Raw genomic sequence first — 18,170 nt, forward strand, 5'->3', positions numbered from 1 at the left:
ACATAAAGGTAACTCTAAGACTAGTAGGTCCCGAAGAAACGTGCTCAACTTTTTGGCTCAGCTCTGGTACTCTCTTCGGTACCAAGCTAATCGATTCACCCCTCGAAACATAGGAAAATTCACTAACCCCTCATTTTATCTGTCAAACTTTCATAGCGAATCAAAACAAACATAGTGTAGTAGTAGAATTTCGACTAGAATAGGGTACGTTAATCGTTTACTTGGGACCAATAGGCTAGTCAAGTAGTGAGCCAATTTATAATCGTTAGTTTCGTATTGATTGTTGCTATCTATGCGTGCAGATGGATGACGGAACGTGGAGGAGGCAAATGAACCACGAATTGCACCAGCTGCTGGGAGAACCATCCATCGTCCACATTGCCAAAATTGGTGGGCTGGGCACGTCGTAAGAATGTCGCACGACGACCTAGTGAAAATGGTTCTAGAAAGCGACCCAACAAGAAAAAGAGGCGCGCAGCGGGCAAGATGGACAACAAGACCTTAGCCTGATTGGTAAGGTAAGTATCATCTCACCCGTGATGTGCTTCGTCGAAAGTATTCCTCCGGTTTTCGCCGGCAGGACTACCAACAATCAATACGAAACTAACGATTTTACATTGGCTCACTACTTGACTAGCCTATTGGTCCCAAGCAAACGATTAACGTACCCCATTCTAGTAGAAATTCTACTACTACACAATGTTTGTTTTGACTAGCTATGAAAGTTTGACAGATAAAATGAGGGGTTAGTGGATTTTCCTATGTTTCGAGGGGTGAATCGATTAGCTTGGGACCGAAGAGAGTATCAGAGCTGAGCCAAAAAGTTGAGCACGTTATTTCGGGACCTTCTAGTCTTAGAATTACCTCTATCTACCTTATTTAAATCGAACGAGTGCAAGTAAGAAGGAAACAGATTAGTGGGAAAACAAACCGTCCATTCATCCATGTGTGCTAGATAGAGAAAGACGATTAAAGGTGTATTCAAATCTTAGCGTGCATTAGCGAAGCGGAGCAAATTTTGCGTTGGAATGAGAGAGACAACTATTACTTCTCTCCCTCTCGTACCTTCGCAAAATCTTGCCCCGCGCGTGAAATATCGCTCAGGACGGAATTAACCTTAAACGTCAAAAAGGTCTAAAAATATTTTTTGTGCAGTTACCGTGTAAGCGTTCACTCAGAAAATTGTTCACTTAGATGTTACATGAAAACATACATAGATTTTTCCATCTAGTTTTTCACGTAAATTTTACGTTTTTCATACGTATATACACACTTAATCTAGCTCGATAAAATGTCCAACAGTCGATTACCTCGGCATTTACTTTTGCTGATATCTCTGCAAAATATCTGTTTGTTAGCTGATATCTCAGCAAAATGTTATTTGTTAGCTGAGTCTCGGCAATTGTTTTACTGAATCTCAGCAAAAATAATTGCAGAACTACTCGGCTGTTGGAATCTCGGCGAAAAAAAATAAGTGTGTATATCTACACCCTACATTATTCCGGTGTACGGCAGTGTAGCACCGGTGTAGCTACACTGCAAAAACGAAAACGATGTGGTACGTTTTTTCTGCTCAACCACACGGGCTTTCTATGCGCACTCACACTATCTTAACTGCAGGCAGAAGATGCCTTCTACCGCTTGGTGCGCTAGTGTTCGCCAATGAATAGTGGAGCCACTTTCTGAACCGAAGTTTCCCTTCTGTTTGTGCTCTCACCCAATGTGATGTATCATCACATTGCCTCTCACCCACGTGGAAAACTGTAGGCATGGATTTGCTCACATCATATCAGTAGAGAGAGATAGAGAGACAGAAAGAGCGCTCAGAGAGTAAAATGTTTTCGTGATTTACGGATTATCATTACTGTTTACGCTCCTACCAGAACCAGGAGGAGTAGAAACGTAAACAAAAGTGCGTACATTTATATCATAGACAAACATGCTGTTGAATCACCACATTTGTTTCGGTAGGGTATTTCGTTATCTAAATAAATAACTTCTATTCGCTTTATTTCTGCCGCGAACAAATGAACCACAACGGCAGTACAGTTTGAAACAATCGAGTGACTGGTGAACACGCGCGCTCACGCAGTAAACATCTCAAACTCAATCTCTCGCTCTCATGCCGAAAGCCGAAACGACATTGGTAAGGAAAATAGGGGAAAATATAGCACCAACGCAGTCACTCCGTAAACTACAAGGCAGTGGGCGTTTGGTATATCCTGGCAAGTGCGAAGTGCCATTCTTGACTTACATTGAAGTGTTCTTATCAGCCAGAGAGTAGTAGACACACGAGATTTTTATCTTCCTCCTTTCAACTCGTTATCCAATCATTTATCGAATTAAATTCCCGTAATTGAAGTAGTGATTTCATTCAGATTGAAGCAAAAATCGGTTAACAAATTACTATAGAGAAGTCAAGTCTGAAGCAGGAAAAAAAAATCGATTTTTACTATCGCAACTAGAACCCTCCGCGAAGTGCAGTAACATTTACCTCAGCTGATCTGCAGGATACGTCGTGTAAGAGTTTATTTTACCTAACACTTACCGTTGAAAATGCATCATCTTAGAAGCAGATGTACCACGTCGGTGCAATTTTTCGCACAAAACTATCAAACTGGTGTGCGAACTTCGGCGACGATAAATCAGTGCAACAATAATTACTCCACCCTCGCTATTGCCAATCGGAATCAATCTTATCATGCTCAGTGGGGAATGTTCCCACAGGAAAGGTATAATCAAGGACATTTGTGGGAAAATCTAACTACTGCGAATCTCTGCGATGGTCAACGTCGAAATATTCATGACTCTAGTGTGGTAAGTGTGAACTTTTCTCATAAAAAAATGTATCTGACTTTTATAGCTGTATCGTTCGAAATGCATGTGTTAACAAATTGAATCTATTTATTTAAGAAACTTGCTATCTCGAAAATATGTACATTTCACGTTAACGTAGTGGATACACCGCTTGTCAACTGGAATGCAGTACACACTTTAAACTGTTGTTCAGAGGCATCATATTGGAATGCCAATGCTTCCTCAAAGTTTAATTTTATTAGTAGAAACTCATATTCTAGAAATTTAAGCATTTGATCGGCATAGTACCATAGAGGTAACACTAAGACTAGAAGGTCCTGAAGAAACGTGCTCAACTTTTTGGCTCAGCTCTGATCCTAAGCTCAGCTCAGCTTCGGTCCTTAGCTAATCGATGCACCCCTCGAAACATAGGAAAATCCACGAACCCCTCATTTTATATGTCAAACTTTCATAGCGAATCAAAACAAACATAGTGTAGTACTAGAATTTCGACTAGAATGGGACCAATAGGATACTCAAGTAGTGAGCCAATTTTAAATCGTTAGTTTCCACCGGGGTTGTACGTGGGGAATTATGGTGTTTCATATTATTCTCTCAATTCTAGTGACCAGCGTTGATGATTAATATACGCGTATTTCCAGGCACATTAGAACTTTATTTGACCACGTCTATTCCAGTTTTGATTCTATTTGTTCAGTAACGAATAGTGGTTTGAAATAACCGATCATGAGAACTTAGTGACTGATGTATTAAGGAAAACCGATAATAACAGTGATTTAGTAAAATTGAAGTTCTGGAGGAAATACTAGGAATAGGTTGTTTCGAATCTTTCTGAAAAAGCGGGGATTTTCCATTCACGGTTGGTAATTTAGATGAGAGCTATTGTAACTAACACTTTGAACATGTGTACCAATCAATCAGTTGAGTTCTTTGAAAAACACGAACAGCTGGTAGAATCTGGATCTTGGTGAATAATACACAAAGTTTTGAAGATCAAGTAGTGATAATCATTGGAAATAGGGAAACAATCGTGCGTAATAAATATTCACAATCGATAAAGAAAACTCGTTGTGAATATCCCGCATAAACGCGAACCATAAATTGACCTTACCTAAAATGGTTAAAAATTGTTTATAATCCCTGCTAAACTTTAACTGAAATGGTTATGGAACTTTACATGAACGTTTAATGATAAAGTTTCAACCTTATGTATTATGGTTTTTTGGAACTGGACCTTACAAATAATGGGTTGTTAAGAACCATTACCGTTCCAAATTCTTGTTTTCTCCATACGTTTTCGGAAAGAGAACTATATTAGAACCTTTTAACTTATGGTTTGAGAACTTTAATGGTAATGGTTATGGTAGTCAGTAAGGTGCACGAATGGTTTTGTAACATCGATCAACTTTATGTGGAATTAACTGATTAATGATGTAATATATATGTAATTTACAATATATGATCAATTGTCAAGGTTCTTGACTTTTAATAAAGTTGAGGATCCAAGATATCGAAAAAAATAAATTGTTGACATGCAAAAATTTGCAAAATCTAGGGCAAGAGACAATTTTAAAAATTTTGAGAGTCTCCATGCTTCCAGACTTTAAAAAATCATCAGGATCTTTGGAAAGGGTAGAGGATTTGCAGATCTTGGGTTTTGTGTATAATAAATTTCATTGGAAGACTAAGAGTAATTCCAAAATTGTGAATTTTTGGAAATTGAATTTAGATACCGGACGTAATATTGGTTCCAAATGGATGTTTTTGTTGTTATTTTTAGACATTGAAAAGCTTTTGAAGATTCGATGCCATAAAATTTGCAGTAATCAAATAATCATGGGTTGAAAGTAAATTCAACATCATATCTACTCAGAACACCTGTTTTTTTAAAGTCATTATTCTTCAAACAAATTATCGATTGAAGATCTCAGTATATCAGATAATATACAATAAAGTAATTGTATTATGCAACTGCAACGTCAATTTATTTGGAATAATTAACAAGCATAATTGATTGCTCCAGCAAAAATGAAGTTGAAATGCCTTGAATGGTTTAACAACATAAAATGAAGAGTTTAGAGGAACATTGTTTTCAAACTATATTCAACTCAATTAATAAGCTGATGATGCTTATTTTTTCTTGAACAAACTTTTATTCAATGTTTAATATTTGTTGGGAATCTTCTTATTTAGCTTCTAGCATCAACTCAGACTCTTCAGTTCAATAAATTCCTGCGGACTCTGACTACAAATCCTCGACTTAGATGTATTCACTGATCTTTAAGATTTTAACATTAAAATGTAGTCTTTTAATATTTAAATCTTAAAGATCACTAAATGCATGAATAAATGAAAAATGTAGATTTGAATAATGAAAACTAATTGTACACCCTAGAGAAGCATCCCGTATTATATGCTAGTGATGATTTAAAATCAGATACAAATAATTTGGAGAAAGTTGTGAGTAGTTTTAGAAACCAATTCATTAATGTTCCAAAATTTCATGGGTTTCCAAAAAACTCAAACTGTGACGATTTTGCGCCACCCCTAAATCATGTCATTGAGCTTAAATTTTGCATATGGACTTTTTTCGAGACAATAAACATTTTGTTATGGTCGATTTTGGAAATTAGAGGTTCACTTTTTTCCATAAATTCATTGGAACCCTAATAAACATAGTGTCATAGGTTGTAGGACTCCTATCAGCCTTTCAGAATAGGATGTTATTATTGATCGGCTTCTTAGCTAAATAATCGATTCTATAATAAAAAGAAAACCTCAAAACGGATAGAATGAGATAGCTAATCAACTATAAGGCACTAATTTGATCTACTTATTTCCGAATCGAACGGGTGTACGCTTGAGTGTACGATTGCATGTGGGATTGATTTTGTTTTGAGAAACGGTCAACACGACGTACCTGTGTACGTTTCAACTAATGAATTTCACGCCAACTCGACAAATGGTCGGCAGCACACTCTCAGGTTTCAATACAACTTTGTGGATGTAAAGATTTCGTCTATTTAAGCAACTTTACATGGCTCTAATGTTGGCCTATGGATCGCTAAAATCTGCTATTTATCAATTTTATCTAGATAAACGCGTCATTGGGATGGTACTAATGGATATTTTTGGTCGCTTTTGAAAATTTAGTCGATTGCTGAATTTATGTATGGGCCCAAATCAGGCCTACATTACATCCATTTCCCTTACTTATTTTGTTAAAAAAGTCTTGAGCACAATTTGGTAAGGAAAGAACTTTTTTTTCAACTTTTCTAGAAAAAAAAAAATCCAAAAATGCTGCCAAAGAACGATTTGAAGAAAATTGTATGAGCTTTTATAAAAAAAAATATAGCATAAAAATATCTCTAGCTGAAAAAAACACGTTTTAAAATATAAAAAGATTGTTTAAGATGAGCATACTATCGTTTTTTTCAGTGTAGGAATGAGGAATTACAAGAGTCGTGCGATTCGTCAATCACTACCCCGAATTGGGCTCAACAAAATCTTAATGAAAGGTGGTACCACAGACAAACAGACGTAACTCTTCATTGTGTGTCTTCGTTCATGCATTTAACGGTTGATTTAGATATTACTTTGACGTTTCTATATATTCTATAGAAATTTTATGCAATATTGTTTACGAGTTAGCGAGCAAGCTTGTTTCCCGCGAGAAGCCAGATAGATGTCGTTACTGAGGTTATATGTTTTGAGATACTATGTTTTCAAGAACAAGTTTTTCAAAGAGTTACGTCTGTTTGTCTGTGGTGGTACCATTAACCGGAGGAAACTAACGATTTTAAATTGGCTCACTGCTTGACTAGCCTATTGGTCCCAAGCAAATCGATTAACGTACCCCATTCTAGTCGAAATTCTAGTACTAAACTATGTTTGTTTTGATTCGCTATGAAAGTTTGACAGATAAAATGAGGGGTTCGTGGATTCTCCTATGTTTCGAGGGGTGCATCGATTAGCTTGGAACCGAAGATAGTACCAGAGCTGAGCCAAAAAGTTGAGCACATTTCTTCGGAACCTTCTGGTCTTAGAGTTAACTCTATGGTCCCATAGAACGGTTTTGAATATTTTCGGAATGGGTCAACTGTTTTCGGAGAAGTAGCCGAAACATTTTCCGATGAATACGTATGTAAGTAATAAGAATCCACCACCAGTGCAGGACTTGCCATGACGCACGGTTCTTCATAATGGCAAGATAATTCGATGCATCCCTATAATCGTCCCCATTCCGTTGTATGAAGGGCCAGAAAGCAGAGACATTATACGAAATCCATGATACAGGGAATATGCAGCACGCAATACACATTAAGATTTCCAGATTTTCTGGTGGTTAAAACACTTTCCGATGAATCTGGATCACAAATCCAACTGTTTATTGAAAAAATGTAATTTTTATTTTTATTTTTTATGCAATGTTACATTATTCTTTATACATTCAATTTTTGATAAAAAATATTTAAAATATTGCTAGTTTTCAGTTACATCTTTTTGCAAAAAAAAGTTCTGCTTCTTTCAAACGGTGGTTCAAATTTTGTTCAAGGGAAATAAGTATGCAAAGTTGCTTAGTAAACAAAGTCTTTACAACCATTCAACGGAATCTTAGAAGGTGCTGATAACCCCATGAACACTTAAGGTCTGAGGTCAAGCTTCCAACGGTTTAATTCAAAATTGCCACGATTAACTGTTGAATAACCACGTGTTGCCTCTCTCAGAGAGTCTAAAAACATGTAGCGAGACGGCAGTGTAGCAGTAGAGGCAACAATAGCTGTAATTTCCAAACCTATCGACTAGATGCTTACGTCAGATGACGACTTGAGTGTGAAACAATCGATGAACTGTTTCCGCACATCGAAGATGCGTGATCAAATCGGTGATCATCTCTTTTGCAAGTGGTGGCGGGGGAGATACCTCTCACCATCCCTCCCCAATAGGGGAGTTTGATAAAGGAGATGATGAACCCGATTCAGGCCTTCCTCAAAATGTACCTATGCTCGCTTTCTACTCTCTATATACAATTTTCACACTGCTTTACTCTATCGGAACTATCATTTCTATATTTTCATCTCCTCATCAATCGTATACAATATTTGACGTTAAGCATCTTCAACTATGTAAATCGTTAACTTCATGCATGAAGTAATACTAACAAGATATTAACTTAAAGAACATTTCATGTTTTTTTTGCGATTTTAAAGCATTCTACTAGTCTAAATCATGGTCTACAGAACCCTTATAAAACCAAAGTTGTTACTTGTGAGTTGACTGGCAGCGGACGAAAAGCGAGGACGACCGACCCCGTGAACGCAAGAAAGGCGAGGGATTACTTCAAGCGCAATCCGAACCGTTCGATTCGGGACGTGGCTAAGAAGGTCAATTCTTCCGTCTGGTTCGTTCGGCAGACAATGAAGTGGGCCGGACTTCATGTCTTCAAGATAAGGAAGGCGCCTAACCGAACCGATAAACAGAATACGGTGGCCAAATCCCGCGCCAGTAAACTGTACCATGAGTGATTAGTACAGTCAAAATGCATCGTAATGGACGACGAGATGTACATTAAAGCGGACGCCAAACAGATCCCCAGCCTGGAGTTTTTCGTCGGCAAGTCGGAAGAAGGTCGACAAATTTACCAAGAAGTACTTAGTGTGGCAGGCGATCTGTGGGTGTGGCAAATTCAGCAAGCCGTACAAAACGACCGGTATAAAGAAGAATGCCTCATGAAGCGCCTGCTTTCCTTCCTCCGGTCCCACGAAGGTGACACTCTGTTTTGGCCGGATCTGGCATCGTGCCATTACTTGAAACCGGTGATGGAGTGGTACGACGCCAACGATGTTGTTTTTGTGCCGAAGGAAGCAAATCCGCCAAACTGGCCAGAACTTCGCCCAATAGAAAAAAAACTACAAGGGACAAACCAATGGGGTTGTACGCAATGATGACGTAGGACTACGTGGTATGATATAATAAATATTTTTGTTAATTGCAGCAGGAGCTTGTGTTTTGTGTAGGAATAGGAATTTTAGCGGGGTTCTCTCTGTTTATACTCTTTAGTATGACTATGATTGCCCTGAAAAGAACCTTTTTATATGAATTTTAGTTGGGACATGTTCAGAAAATTAACTCTTTTGGAAAATGTTGGTGGCCCTGAAAAGGGCCGATGGTAGTACAGGTTTAAAGCCTTTGGAAGATGATGATGACGTGTAGGCAGCTGCGTATTAAGTGACGGCATCACGGATCACATTTTCTCGGCACACCTTCAGCACACCTCGGGTTTCCTCGTACGTCAGACCGGAGATGAGCTTGACACCACCACGTCGAGCCAGACGACGAATGGCAGGCCCTGGATGTTATCACACGATGACACCGATACCGATGTTTACCGTAACCATTGAGAAGTGATAAAATATGGTACCGGCAGAGCTGGTTTTCTATATAACAGGTAGCTAACTGCGCGTTCGCATTAGTTGCGATGCACCCGTTCAACGGCAAACAACGGGGAAACCCGAGGCAAATGTACGAGGAAACCCGAGGTGTGCTGAAGGTGTGCCGAGAAAATGTGATCCGTGATGCCGTCACTGAACACGCCAAGAGCAGACAGTCCTGGCCATGGATGTCGTCTACGCATCATTATCACCAACAACCAAGTAACAAAACGGCCCTTTTCAGGGCCACCAAGTTCATTTAAGAAAAGAGTTAGAGTAGAATTTTTAAAGTACTACAAAAATTGTTTTTACCATTAAGTCGAGGCTATTTTTTCTCATTGATGGCGCTGTTCCATTGATAGTAAGTTAGAAATTTGGAAAAGTGGATGGAACGCTTTGGATGCATATTATGGTCAAAATAAGTCAAAAGAAATCATTCATTATCGTCCAGTTTTTATCGAGAAATTTTTGAAAAATAGTATTTTCTTGCAGGCTTTCTTGTTAAAAGGGAGGGAATTTTTATGTATTTTTTATGCAGAATATGCAAAATGGGAGGGACTTTAAATGTTATTCCTCCCTCGCCCACCAAATGTTACAGAGTGTCATCAAAATACAAGGAATGTTGAGATATTGAGATCGTGAGAGTGAATTTTCTCTTTCAAATTTGAATGTTTTGGCTCTCTGGGGATTGGTAGTAAAGCGGTTAAAAATGTATGGGAAAAAAACCTTTTTTATTTAATTCTACCTTATTTAAAAAACAAAATCCTGGAAAAAAAAAACTGAACGACAAAGTCCATAAACGATTTCTTTAGGTTGTCGTCACTTTTTTTTGGAAAGCTATGTGAAATTCACATGGATTTCATGCATTACATATGTGATATATTTTTTGAGTGTATCCCCTGTTTCCAAGTTTGGTAACAAGATTACAATTCTGGAGAGCATTTTGTGTGGTCGTTGGGAGCGTGTGGTTCTGAATATGGCGATGAGTGTGCAAAATATTACGCAATTCCATCCTCCCTATTCGCACGCGCCCGAGGATTGGAGGCGAATGCCACTTCGACTTGTTTCGTCTACTTACTACTCTCTGACGACTGTGCTGGGGAAGCAGCATATGCATGTAGGTAATTGGTGGATTTGTTAGTTAATTCGACGCTTTTGGACAATGCTGGACATTTACCAGTTTTTCAATAGTTTCTTTTTGAAAATCAACATTTGGAAGCACTGTTATCGATGCGTAGCCATATTTCTGATCGATTGGTGATAAAATTATTGAAATTGGACCAGGGACAGCTGAGTTATTAACGTTCAAAATCTTTCTTAATTTGTTACATGTTCCATTTTCGGTTTTCACAAAGTGTACCCCCATATAGAAATCAAAGACGTAGTCCTACGTCAAAATTCCAGCTCCGGAAGACAGGGAAGGTCTTCAAAAACGACAAGGGTTTGAAGAAAGTGTGGAAGAAACTGTGCAAGAAAGATGGCGTAAGTGTTGCAAAGAATTTTATGGGTAGCGTTAAGTCCAAGGTGCGGGCATTTAGCCTAGGAGAGGAGGTTGAATAAACCAACTTTGCAAAAACATAGCTAATATGTGTTTATTTATTCCCTGAGAGTTTCGAAAATATCCGACCTAAAATGAAATTTTGGGGATCATTTTTGTTTGTTGCATTTTTTTTTCGACTACAGTCTTTAATGAATCAATGCTACTAGAAGTAAAATATTTTGCCACGTGACAAAACGCTGCCTAAAAATAGTTTTTTTTTCATTAATATAATTTTTTTGATATTAATTAACGTGAATATAAATATATTGATATTACTCGGATGATTTAAAACTTGTTTTATAAGCTTTGTGTAACATAAACCTCAATTTAAAATAATAACAGCACAGCAAATTTAAAAAAAAAGTCGAAAAGTCGTGCTAAAGAACTCTTGAAATGGGTCGATACCAAAGATGAATGGTTATACTTCTGTTATACCGAATTAAGAAGATTTTCTATAACATGCATATCTATGCATGCATTTTTTCCGTTTCAGATTCAAGTATCTGTTTTACCAAATAAAATCTACAGCAAACGAGCGGCATTTTACAAAGATTATGCTAACCAAGGCGCCATCATACCTGAGTGAGTATTATTCATAAGATTAGTATTTATAAGATTAGCACGTGCTATTTAATAGGAAAAAAATGCGTCCAAGCGTGTTACATGAATCACCTAAAAGGTGTGATAACTAATTTTGAAATTCATTGCCTTGCGTGTCGTGTAAACTGACTACACATGATCAGCGATTCCTGCGGGCCTATCAGCCACGTTTGACTGATTCTTCAATATTATGCGACCAACTTACTACTAATGCGACCGGAAAATGTTATGTAAGCAAACGCTTTCGGATAACTCTTATCTTATCGCTACTATGAATTAGCTACAATAAACAGATATCTTTTGGATATTCGCGCTTATCGCCGATTCATCTAGAATGTATCACGAGACGTTATTCATGTGTATACATGCCTATGACGTGTTTTTACGACATTCACTTGAGACATGATTTAGTGGAAGGTACATTCTAAAATTAAAATCATATCTTCTGTTTCTCAAATAGATTGCATGATCATCGTCGGGTGCTCTGTAGGATGGATTAAGAATTTTGTAAACAACTTTATCCATCAACACTTTATCAAAAGAATCGAAATGAAATTAAGCATTATACTATCCATTAGCGCATGTTTGACGTTTTTGACGTGGAGAGGTGGGTGGTTTGCAAATTTCCAATAAACTTTTTCTCACATCTTTGTTGCGTTGACGATTGAACATATTGATATCCATATACGTCAGATCAACATGTATAATGTTAATTAGTTTTCCAAACATTGCTGTTACTAGATAGCGATCGATCGGATCTTCTATATAAAATCATATCTCCAAGAGCCCGGATGGTCCAGTTCGTTTGGATTCAGTAACGGATACTAATCGGTGTTAAAAGTTACAATGAAGAACGAAAGCGTCGGAGCGATAGAAAACGATGAGCATTTGAATCACGAAGATAGTGAACAGATCAATGGCGTTCATCCGAAGCAACGTGAAGCATTCGTGAAGTTGCTGGCCAATTTCATAAGGTAGTGAAGTTGACAATTTTACACGCTCTGAACCAATGCGTGTGAAAACGTGTGTACTGAGATAAGGAGAAGCTATGTTTTACATGTTTCGAAAACCTTCTCTGCTGACGAAGCAAGTAGTTTTCAATCAAAATGTTCGTTGTATATAATCAAAGCTCATTCAATCAACAACAGATATGGTTGAGCAATAATGAACGGGCAGTGAAAGCAGTGACCTACAGTGAGATGAAGTAGATAGTTATATCAAATCACAAATTTGTTGATTACAACAATTTTCTATCTGGTATACACGGCCATTCAATCTTACCAAGTGACTGAGTTAATTTGTATTATTATCTCTTTGTCTCTCACGGAAATATTACTCAGTTTTCAAAAAAACTGGGGCTTCTCAGGCTGTGTTCCATTTGCAAAATTTTCACTTAAATTTGACACTTCGAAAATAAATTAAGATGTTCGAAAATCCCTCTGTTGTTGATCGGCCGATTTTCGAGGAAGCGTCTGTCAAAGTTGATTCCTTGTCTGTCAGAAATAAGTCTGCTGGAATAGCAGGTTTATTTGGAAATTTTCCATCTGTCAAATTTAAGTGAAAATTCACCAAATGGAACACAGCCTCAGAGCTATAAAATCAGAGTAATACATAATTCTTTGAAAAGAAAATTTCCCCAAGCTTTGCTATGCAAAAAATTCTATGTGTTTGACAGGAAGCGGACGTAGTGTTTACAGTTTACGGATTTCACTAAATGTTCCAATGATAGTGTGATCAGAATGAATTTGGTGGTTCTTAGTCAGTCCAACCGTAGAGAGTTTTTAACGAGTTGATTGATGAATTACGATTAATATGAGTCAAAGGAATGTGGAATTTTAGAATCTTAGAATCATGGTGTCGTAGCAGTGAATACGGTGTACTCAACTACTACTGTATTACGATGGATTAAAATATGGTAACTCCCATAAAATAGTTTCTACTTGACGATAGCCATAAATTTTGTGATTGGGCGTATTGTTTGAGGACAATTGGGTGGGTTGATGTGTTTGATCACTTTGTTGCCTTGGAACCATAGAACCAACCAGGTATAGTGACCGCTGGTAAAATCTGACCTGATCTTCCCTGGATTGATAAAACGGTAGAATCCATTCCTGAAGGCATTATTTTTGGTACCGTAAAACGCTTCCCCCTGGTCACTTTATACCGATAAATCTGAATATTTTTCCAACAATATGTTTGGCACACAAACAAATACCCTCAAACCTTTACTCGCTGAAGAAAAATCTGGCGTTTAAATAAAAAAAAGTTGTTGTTTTCGAAAAAAAAAACTGGATATTCTGTAGCAAAATAGTTAAAAATACGCCTAAATGTAGGAAATTAACATAAGTTTTACACATAAAATCATTTGTATGCTAGGTAATCGGTCATTTTAACAAAATCTGATTTCAGATTCGGATTTAGCGACCCAAAGTTGAGTAAAATAAGTAATTTCACCGAACACAGCACCAGAATAAATGCTGATTCTGATAGGATGTTTAGGAACATATTTTATCACTTGCAGAAAATTGGACATTTAGAGAGTGCATCGTTTGTTAGGGGGAACGTTGCAAAAGTAATATTTTAAACTATTTAATGAAATACTAAACAAATTATCTTACAACAATATCATGAAAAAAGATTGTTGAAAACGACAATTGAACTCCATCTCAATGATCAACTTCATCACGTTTTACGGTTCTGTTAAATCTGATAAGTTACAATAACTTTTATTTTTCTCCAAGAACTGTGAATACCTCCCAAAATCATGATATAGAACAAAAATCTGATTTAGAAAGTGACATATTTTACTTTATTGATCACTCTCACTCACTTTAAATCACATTTGGCTTTTTAATTTTGGGTTTTAAACAAACATACTACCAGTACCGAAATGTCCGGTAAACAACCATAGTTAAAATTTTGGGAGAATAAGAATCCGATTTGAGACCGTTTGAGTCTGTGGAGCGAAAATCTGTCACGGAAGGTCATGGATACAAAATACTAAGTGGAATTATATGGAAAAAATCACTTGTACTTATGTGTATTCTATTAACAACCCACTTCATAACATTTAGTTTTTCGAGTCTTAGTTGAGGCGAGTGTCTTGTCTAATAATTCGCGAAGAGAGGGTTGGCTCTTCTTCCCAATAATACAAAGGTAGATTTTTCACGGAATTCGCTGATTTTTTTAGTTCAAAATACCATTAATACCATCTAATGGTTTCATAATTTCCAAAAACATTTTTTGTTCTATGTCAGTTTCTAATTTAATAATATCTCTGATTCGGTTTAGATTAATCTCCCAGCTATACAAATATGTAGCTTTATTTGGTTTTGTTATTATATTTTTAGTACGAGAAGCTCAATAATTATTGATCGTTACCAATTATTTTTGTCTATTTAAAAACCAAGCTTTCAATGTAGGAGACATTTGTCAATGGTCTTGATGTGAGTATTTTGCGCAGGTCCACCTTGTCTCCTTCACAATTATGTTGAGCTTTTTATAATTTCTATTTATCCATAAGAGATCATTTAACTACTGTCCCATCTCAGTAACGCGTATGTTTACCTCCTTTCAGACAACGGGATTCTGATAAGAAGCATGCAGAGGATTTACTCTTTGACATGTTCAAAAATGAAACCACTGGTCTGCTCAACATCGGAAAGTTCCTGGCGGTATGCTTTTGCTTTTATTATTAATCTGTAACCAAAACCACAAACTAATCCATTTCTAACCATCCACAGGCTCTCCGTACAACAGGTATCCGTAGAAACGATCCACGCATCAGTGAGATGATGGAGAACCTAAAGAAAGTACACAAGCTGAACAACTATGACGGTGGATCCCCATTGACGCAAAATCTCAACGCAGAAACATTCAAGGCGGTAGTCGCTCCGAACATTGTACTAATTGCACGTGCTTTCCGGCATCAGTTCGTCATTCCCGACTTTCAGGGTTTTACAAAAGATATTGAAGAAATCTATTGGAAATGTAAGAGCAATACCGATGGAAAGGTAGCCAGCTACATACCTCAATTGGCACGAGTAAATCCAGATTTCTGGGGTGTGAGCGTATGTACAATTGACGGTCAACGGTTCTCGATTGGAGATTCTAACGTTCCATTCACATTACAAAGTTGTAGCAAACCTTTAACGTATGCTATTGCACTCGAAAAGCTAGGATCGGATGTAGTTCATCAGTACGTTGGACAGGAGCCGAGTGGTCGGAATTTCAACGAATTAGTTTTAGATTACAATAAGAAACCTCACAATCCCATGATCAATGCTGGATCCATTCTTACCTGTTCGCTGTTGAAAACATTAGTGCATCCAGAGATGACACTCGCAGAGAAGTTTGACTATACCCAGAATTGGTTTAGTCGAATGGCTGGTAACGAACCGCTAGGATTCAACAATGCAGTATTCCTATCCGAAAGAGAAGCGGCAGACCGTAATTATGCACTTGGTTTCTATATGCGTGAGCATAAGTGCTATCCGGATAAAACTAACCTGCGAGAATGTATGGATTTCTATTTCCAATGCTGCTCAATGGAAGCCACTTGTGAATCACTTTCAATCATGGGTGCGACCCTAGCTAATGGTGGTATATGTCCACTAACGGAGGAAAAAGTACTCCAGTCGGAGAATGTGCGGGATGTCCTATCTCTGATGCATTCCTGTGGAATGTATGATTTTTCTGGACAATTTGCATTCAAGGTCGGTCTTCCTGCGAAATCCGGTGTGTGTGGAGGTGTTATGCTAGTCATCCCAAATGTCATGGGAATCTTTATGTGGTCGCCACCATTGGATCCACTCGGAAATAGCTGTCGAGGAGTCCAGTTCTGCGAGGAGTTAGTGAACATCTTCAACTTTCATTTGTATGACAATTTGAAACATGGTTCAAATAAGAAGGATCCTCGTCGTCATCGTTATGAAACCAAAGGTTTATCCGTCGTTAATCTGCTGTTTTCTGCGGCTAGTGGAGATGTGACAGCACTCAGAAGGCACAAGCTTTCGGGAATGGATATTACATTGTCGGATTATGATGGTCGAACAGCGCTTCACTTGGCGTGTTCCGAAGGACATTTGGAATGCGTTAAATTCCTAATTGAGCATTGCGGTGTTTCACATAATGTTAAGGATCGCTGGGGAAACAGTCCATTGGATGAAGCTGAAACATTTGGCCACATAGAAGTATCAGAGTATTTGAAAGAGTGGGACGAAAAGGTAGAGCTGGCGAAGAAGATGGGAAATGAAACAGGATACAGTTCTGATCAGGATAGCGTGAAAAGTGAACTTTCTACTTCGAGTGAAGCAATTGATAACAATCCTACAGATATCTTGAAATAAATCGTCATCGTTCGCTATTCAGATAAATGTACCTAATAAAATAAGTTACTGCTAAGGGTAATTGTAATTGTTCTCATTGTTGAATAACTTTAACTGTTATTTTGAGAGAATTAAGTTCCAAATAGGAACATCAATAATTATGGACTATCATGTCGACAATAATTCAATTGCAACTCTGTAGCTTATTTTAGAGCATATATTTATAGCTTAATTCAATTTCAAATGTCTCTTGTTTTTATTATGGCTAGGTTTAGTGAAAAAAATGTGTTAATTTTTTTTTATAAAAATTGATCTATAGAAATGCAAGTGATAAAATACTTAACGAATGGAATACCGAGACAATAATATACAAATATTAAGCACAAAATTGTTACCATTACAATACATATTGATGTATCTACTTATAATTTGGCAAGTGTCAATTATTATGATCTAAGACAAATATATCGCTCCTGTCAAATTTCACATTTTCCCATTTTTTCGGCTAAAAGCATACAAAATCCAAATAATGTCATTTTCGAAGGCCGTACATTAATCTAGCGGTGGACTGACAAAACATTGAGTTCAGGCATACAATATGTATTAGAAATCAAAAGCAAAGTGAAAATTTCGGCGATTTTTATGTTGAGTTGGGACAGTTTTGCATGAACTCGACAATATTGTGATTGTTATGTATATTCAATGTAATTGTCAAACACTGTGCAAAATCAAAAATAAATTAATTTGAAAACAGAATCACATCACATCACATATTATATCACGCCCTATTATGTCATGGACATAATTGATGAATTCAATTGTTCTACAGCTATGCTGCTTGACCTGTCTTGCTTAGAAGATTTTAGATATGTCAAACGTCTGGCTGACATCGAATCGATTTGGCTTGACGTCTGGCTGACGTCGAATCGATTTGGCTTGATGTCAGTTGTCAGACAGAGGTTTTTTTCTTCCTTGATTTGTTTTTCGACGATCTTGTTTTTCTTACTGAGTACCATTGCTGCAACTACCGCGCGATCACACTGCTGAGCGCCGCCTACAAGGTACTCTCCCAAATTCTATGCCGCCGCACGGACCAAATTTTCGCGATTCGGCAGGTTCTGCAGAAATGCCGCGAATACAACGTACCCACACATCATTTGTTCATCGATTTCAAATCCGCATACGACACAATCGATGGAGATCAGCTATGGCAGATTATGCACGAGTACGGATTTCTGGATAAGCTGACGCGATTCGTCAAGGCGACGATAGATCGAGTGATGTGCGTTGTTCAAGTATCGGGGACACTCTTGAGTCCCTTTGAATCTCGAAGGGGGTTACTGCAAGGTGATGGACTTTCGTGTCTGCTATTCAACATCGCGTGTGATCAGAAGAGCTGGGATAGACACGAGTGGCACGACCTTCAGGAAGTCCATCCAGCTTCTTGGCTTCGCC

The 18,170-nt window shown here is 37.6% G+C and overlaps 1 protein-coding gene across 3 annotated transcripts; it reads left to right on the plus strand.

The window, feature by feature from the left end:
• Positions 1 to 1,974: 1,974 nt before the first annotated feature.
• Positions 1,975 to 17,449, plus strand: GLS (Glutaminase). Of its 3 annotated transcripts, XM_065225080.1 has the most exons (5): positions 1,975 to 2,817; positions 11,282 to 11,370; positions 14,799 to 14,834; positions 14,966 to 15,062; positions 15,132 to 17,449. In XM_065225080.1, the coding sequence occupies exons 1-5, from the start codon at positions 2,557 to 2,559 to the stop codon at positions 16,734 to 16,736; spliced, it is 2,088 nt and encodes a 695-aa protein (XP_065081152.1). In that variant the 5' UTR covers positions 1,975 to 2,556; the 3' UTR covers positions 16,737 to 17,449. The 3 variants fall into 3 exon arrangements, with proteins under 3 accessions (XP_065081152.1, XP_065081153.1, XP_065081154.1); XM_065225081.1 differs by lacking the exon at positions 14,799 to 14,834 and having other exon boundaries at positions 1,977 to 2,817; XM_065225082.1 differs by lacking the exons at positions 1,975 to 2,817; positions 11,282 to 11,370; positions 14,799 to 14,834 and adding an exon at positions 12,198 to 12,362 and having other exon boundaries at positions 15,132 to 17,447.
• Positions 17,450 to 18,170: the final 721 nt, after the last annotated feature.

This window comes from Ochlerotatus camptorhynchus, unplaced genomic scaffold, assembly GCF_037179485.1.
Source record: "Ochlerotatus camptorhynchus isolate MF236.1 unplaced genomic scaffold, CSIRO-AGI_Acam_v1.1 ptg000221l, whole genome shotgun sequence".
Taxonomy (NCBI): domain Eukaryota; kingdom Metazoa; phylum Arthropoda; class Insecta; order Diptera; family Culicidae; genus Ochlerotatus; species Ochlerotatus camptorhynchus.

Excerpts from the sequence above, each read along its gene's own strand:
- GLS (XM_065225080.1), top strand. The coding sequence starts at position 2,557 with ATGCATCATCTTAGAAGCAGATGTACCACGTCGGTGCAATTTTTCGCA. Across the intron at positions 14,835-14,965 it reads CATTTGTCAATGGTCTTGAT|ACAACGGGATTCTGATAAGA; the intron begins GTGAGTATTTTG and ends ACCTCCTTTCAG. Across the intron at positions 15,063-15,131 it reads ACATCGGAAAGTTCCTGGCG|GCTCTCCGTACAACAGGTAT; the intron begins GTATGCTTTTGC and ends AACCATCCACAG.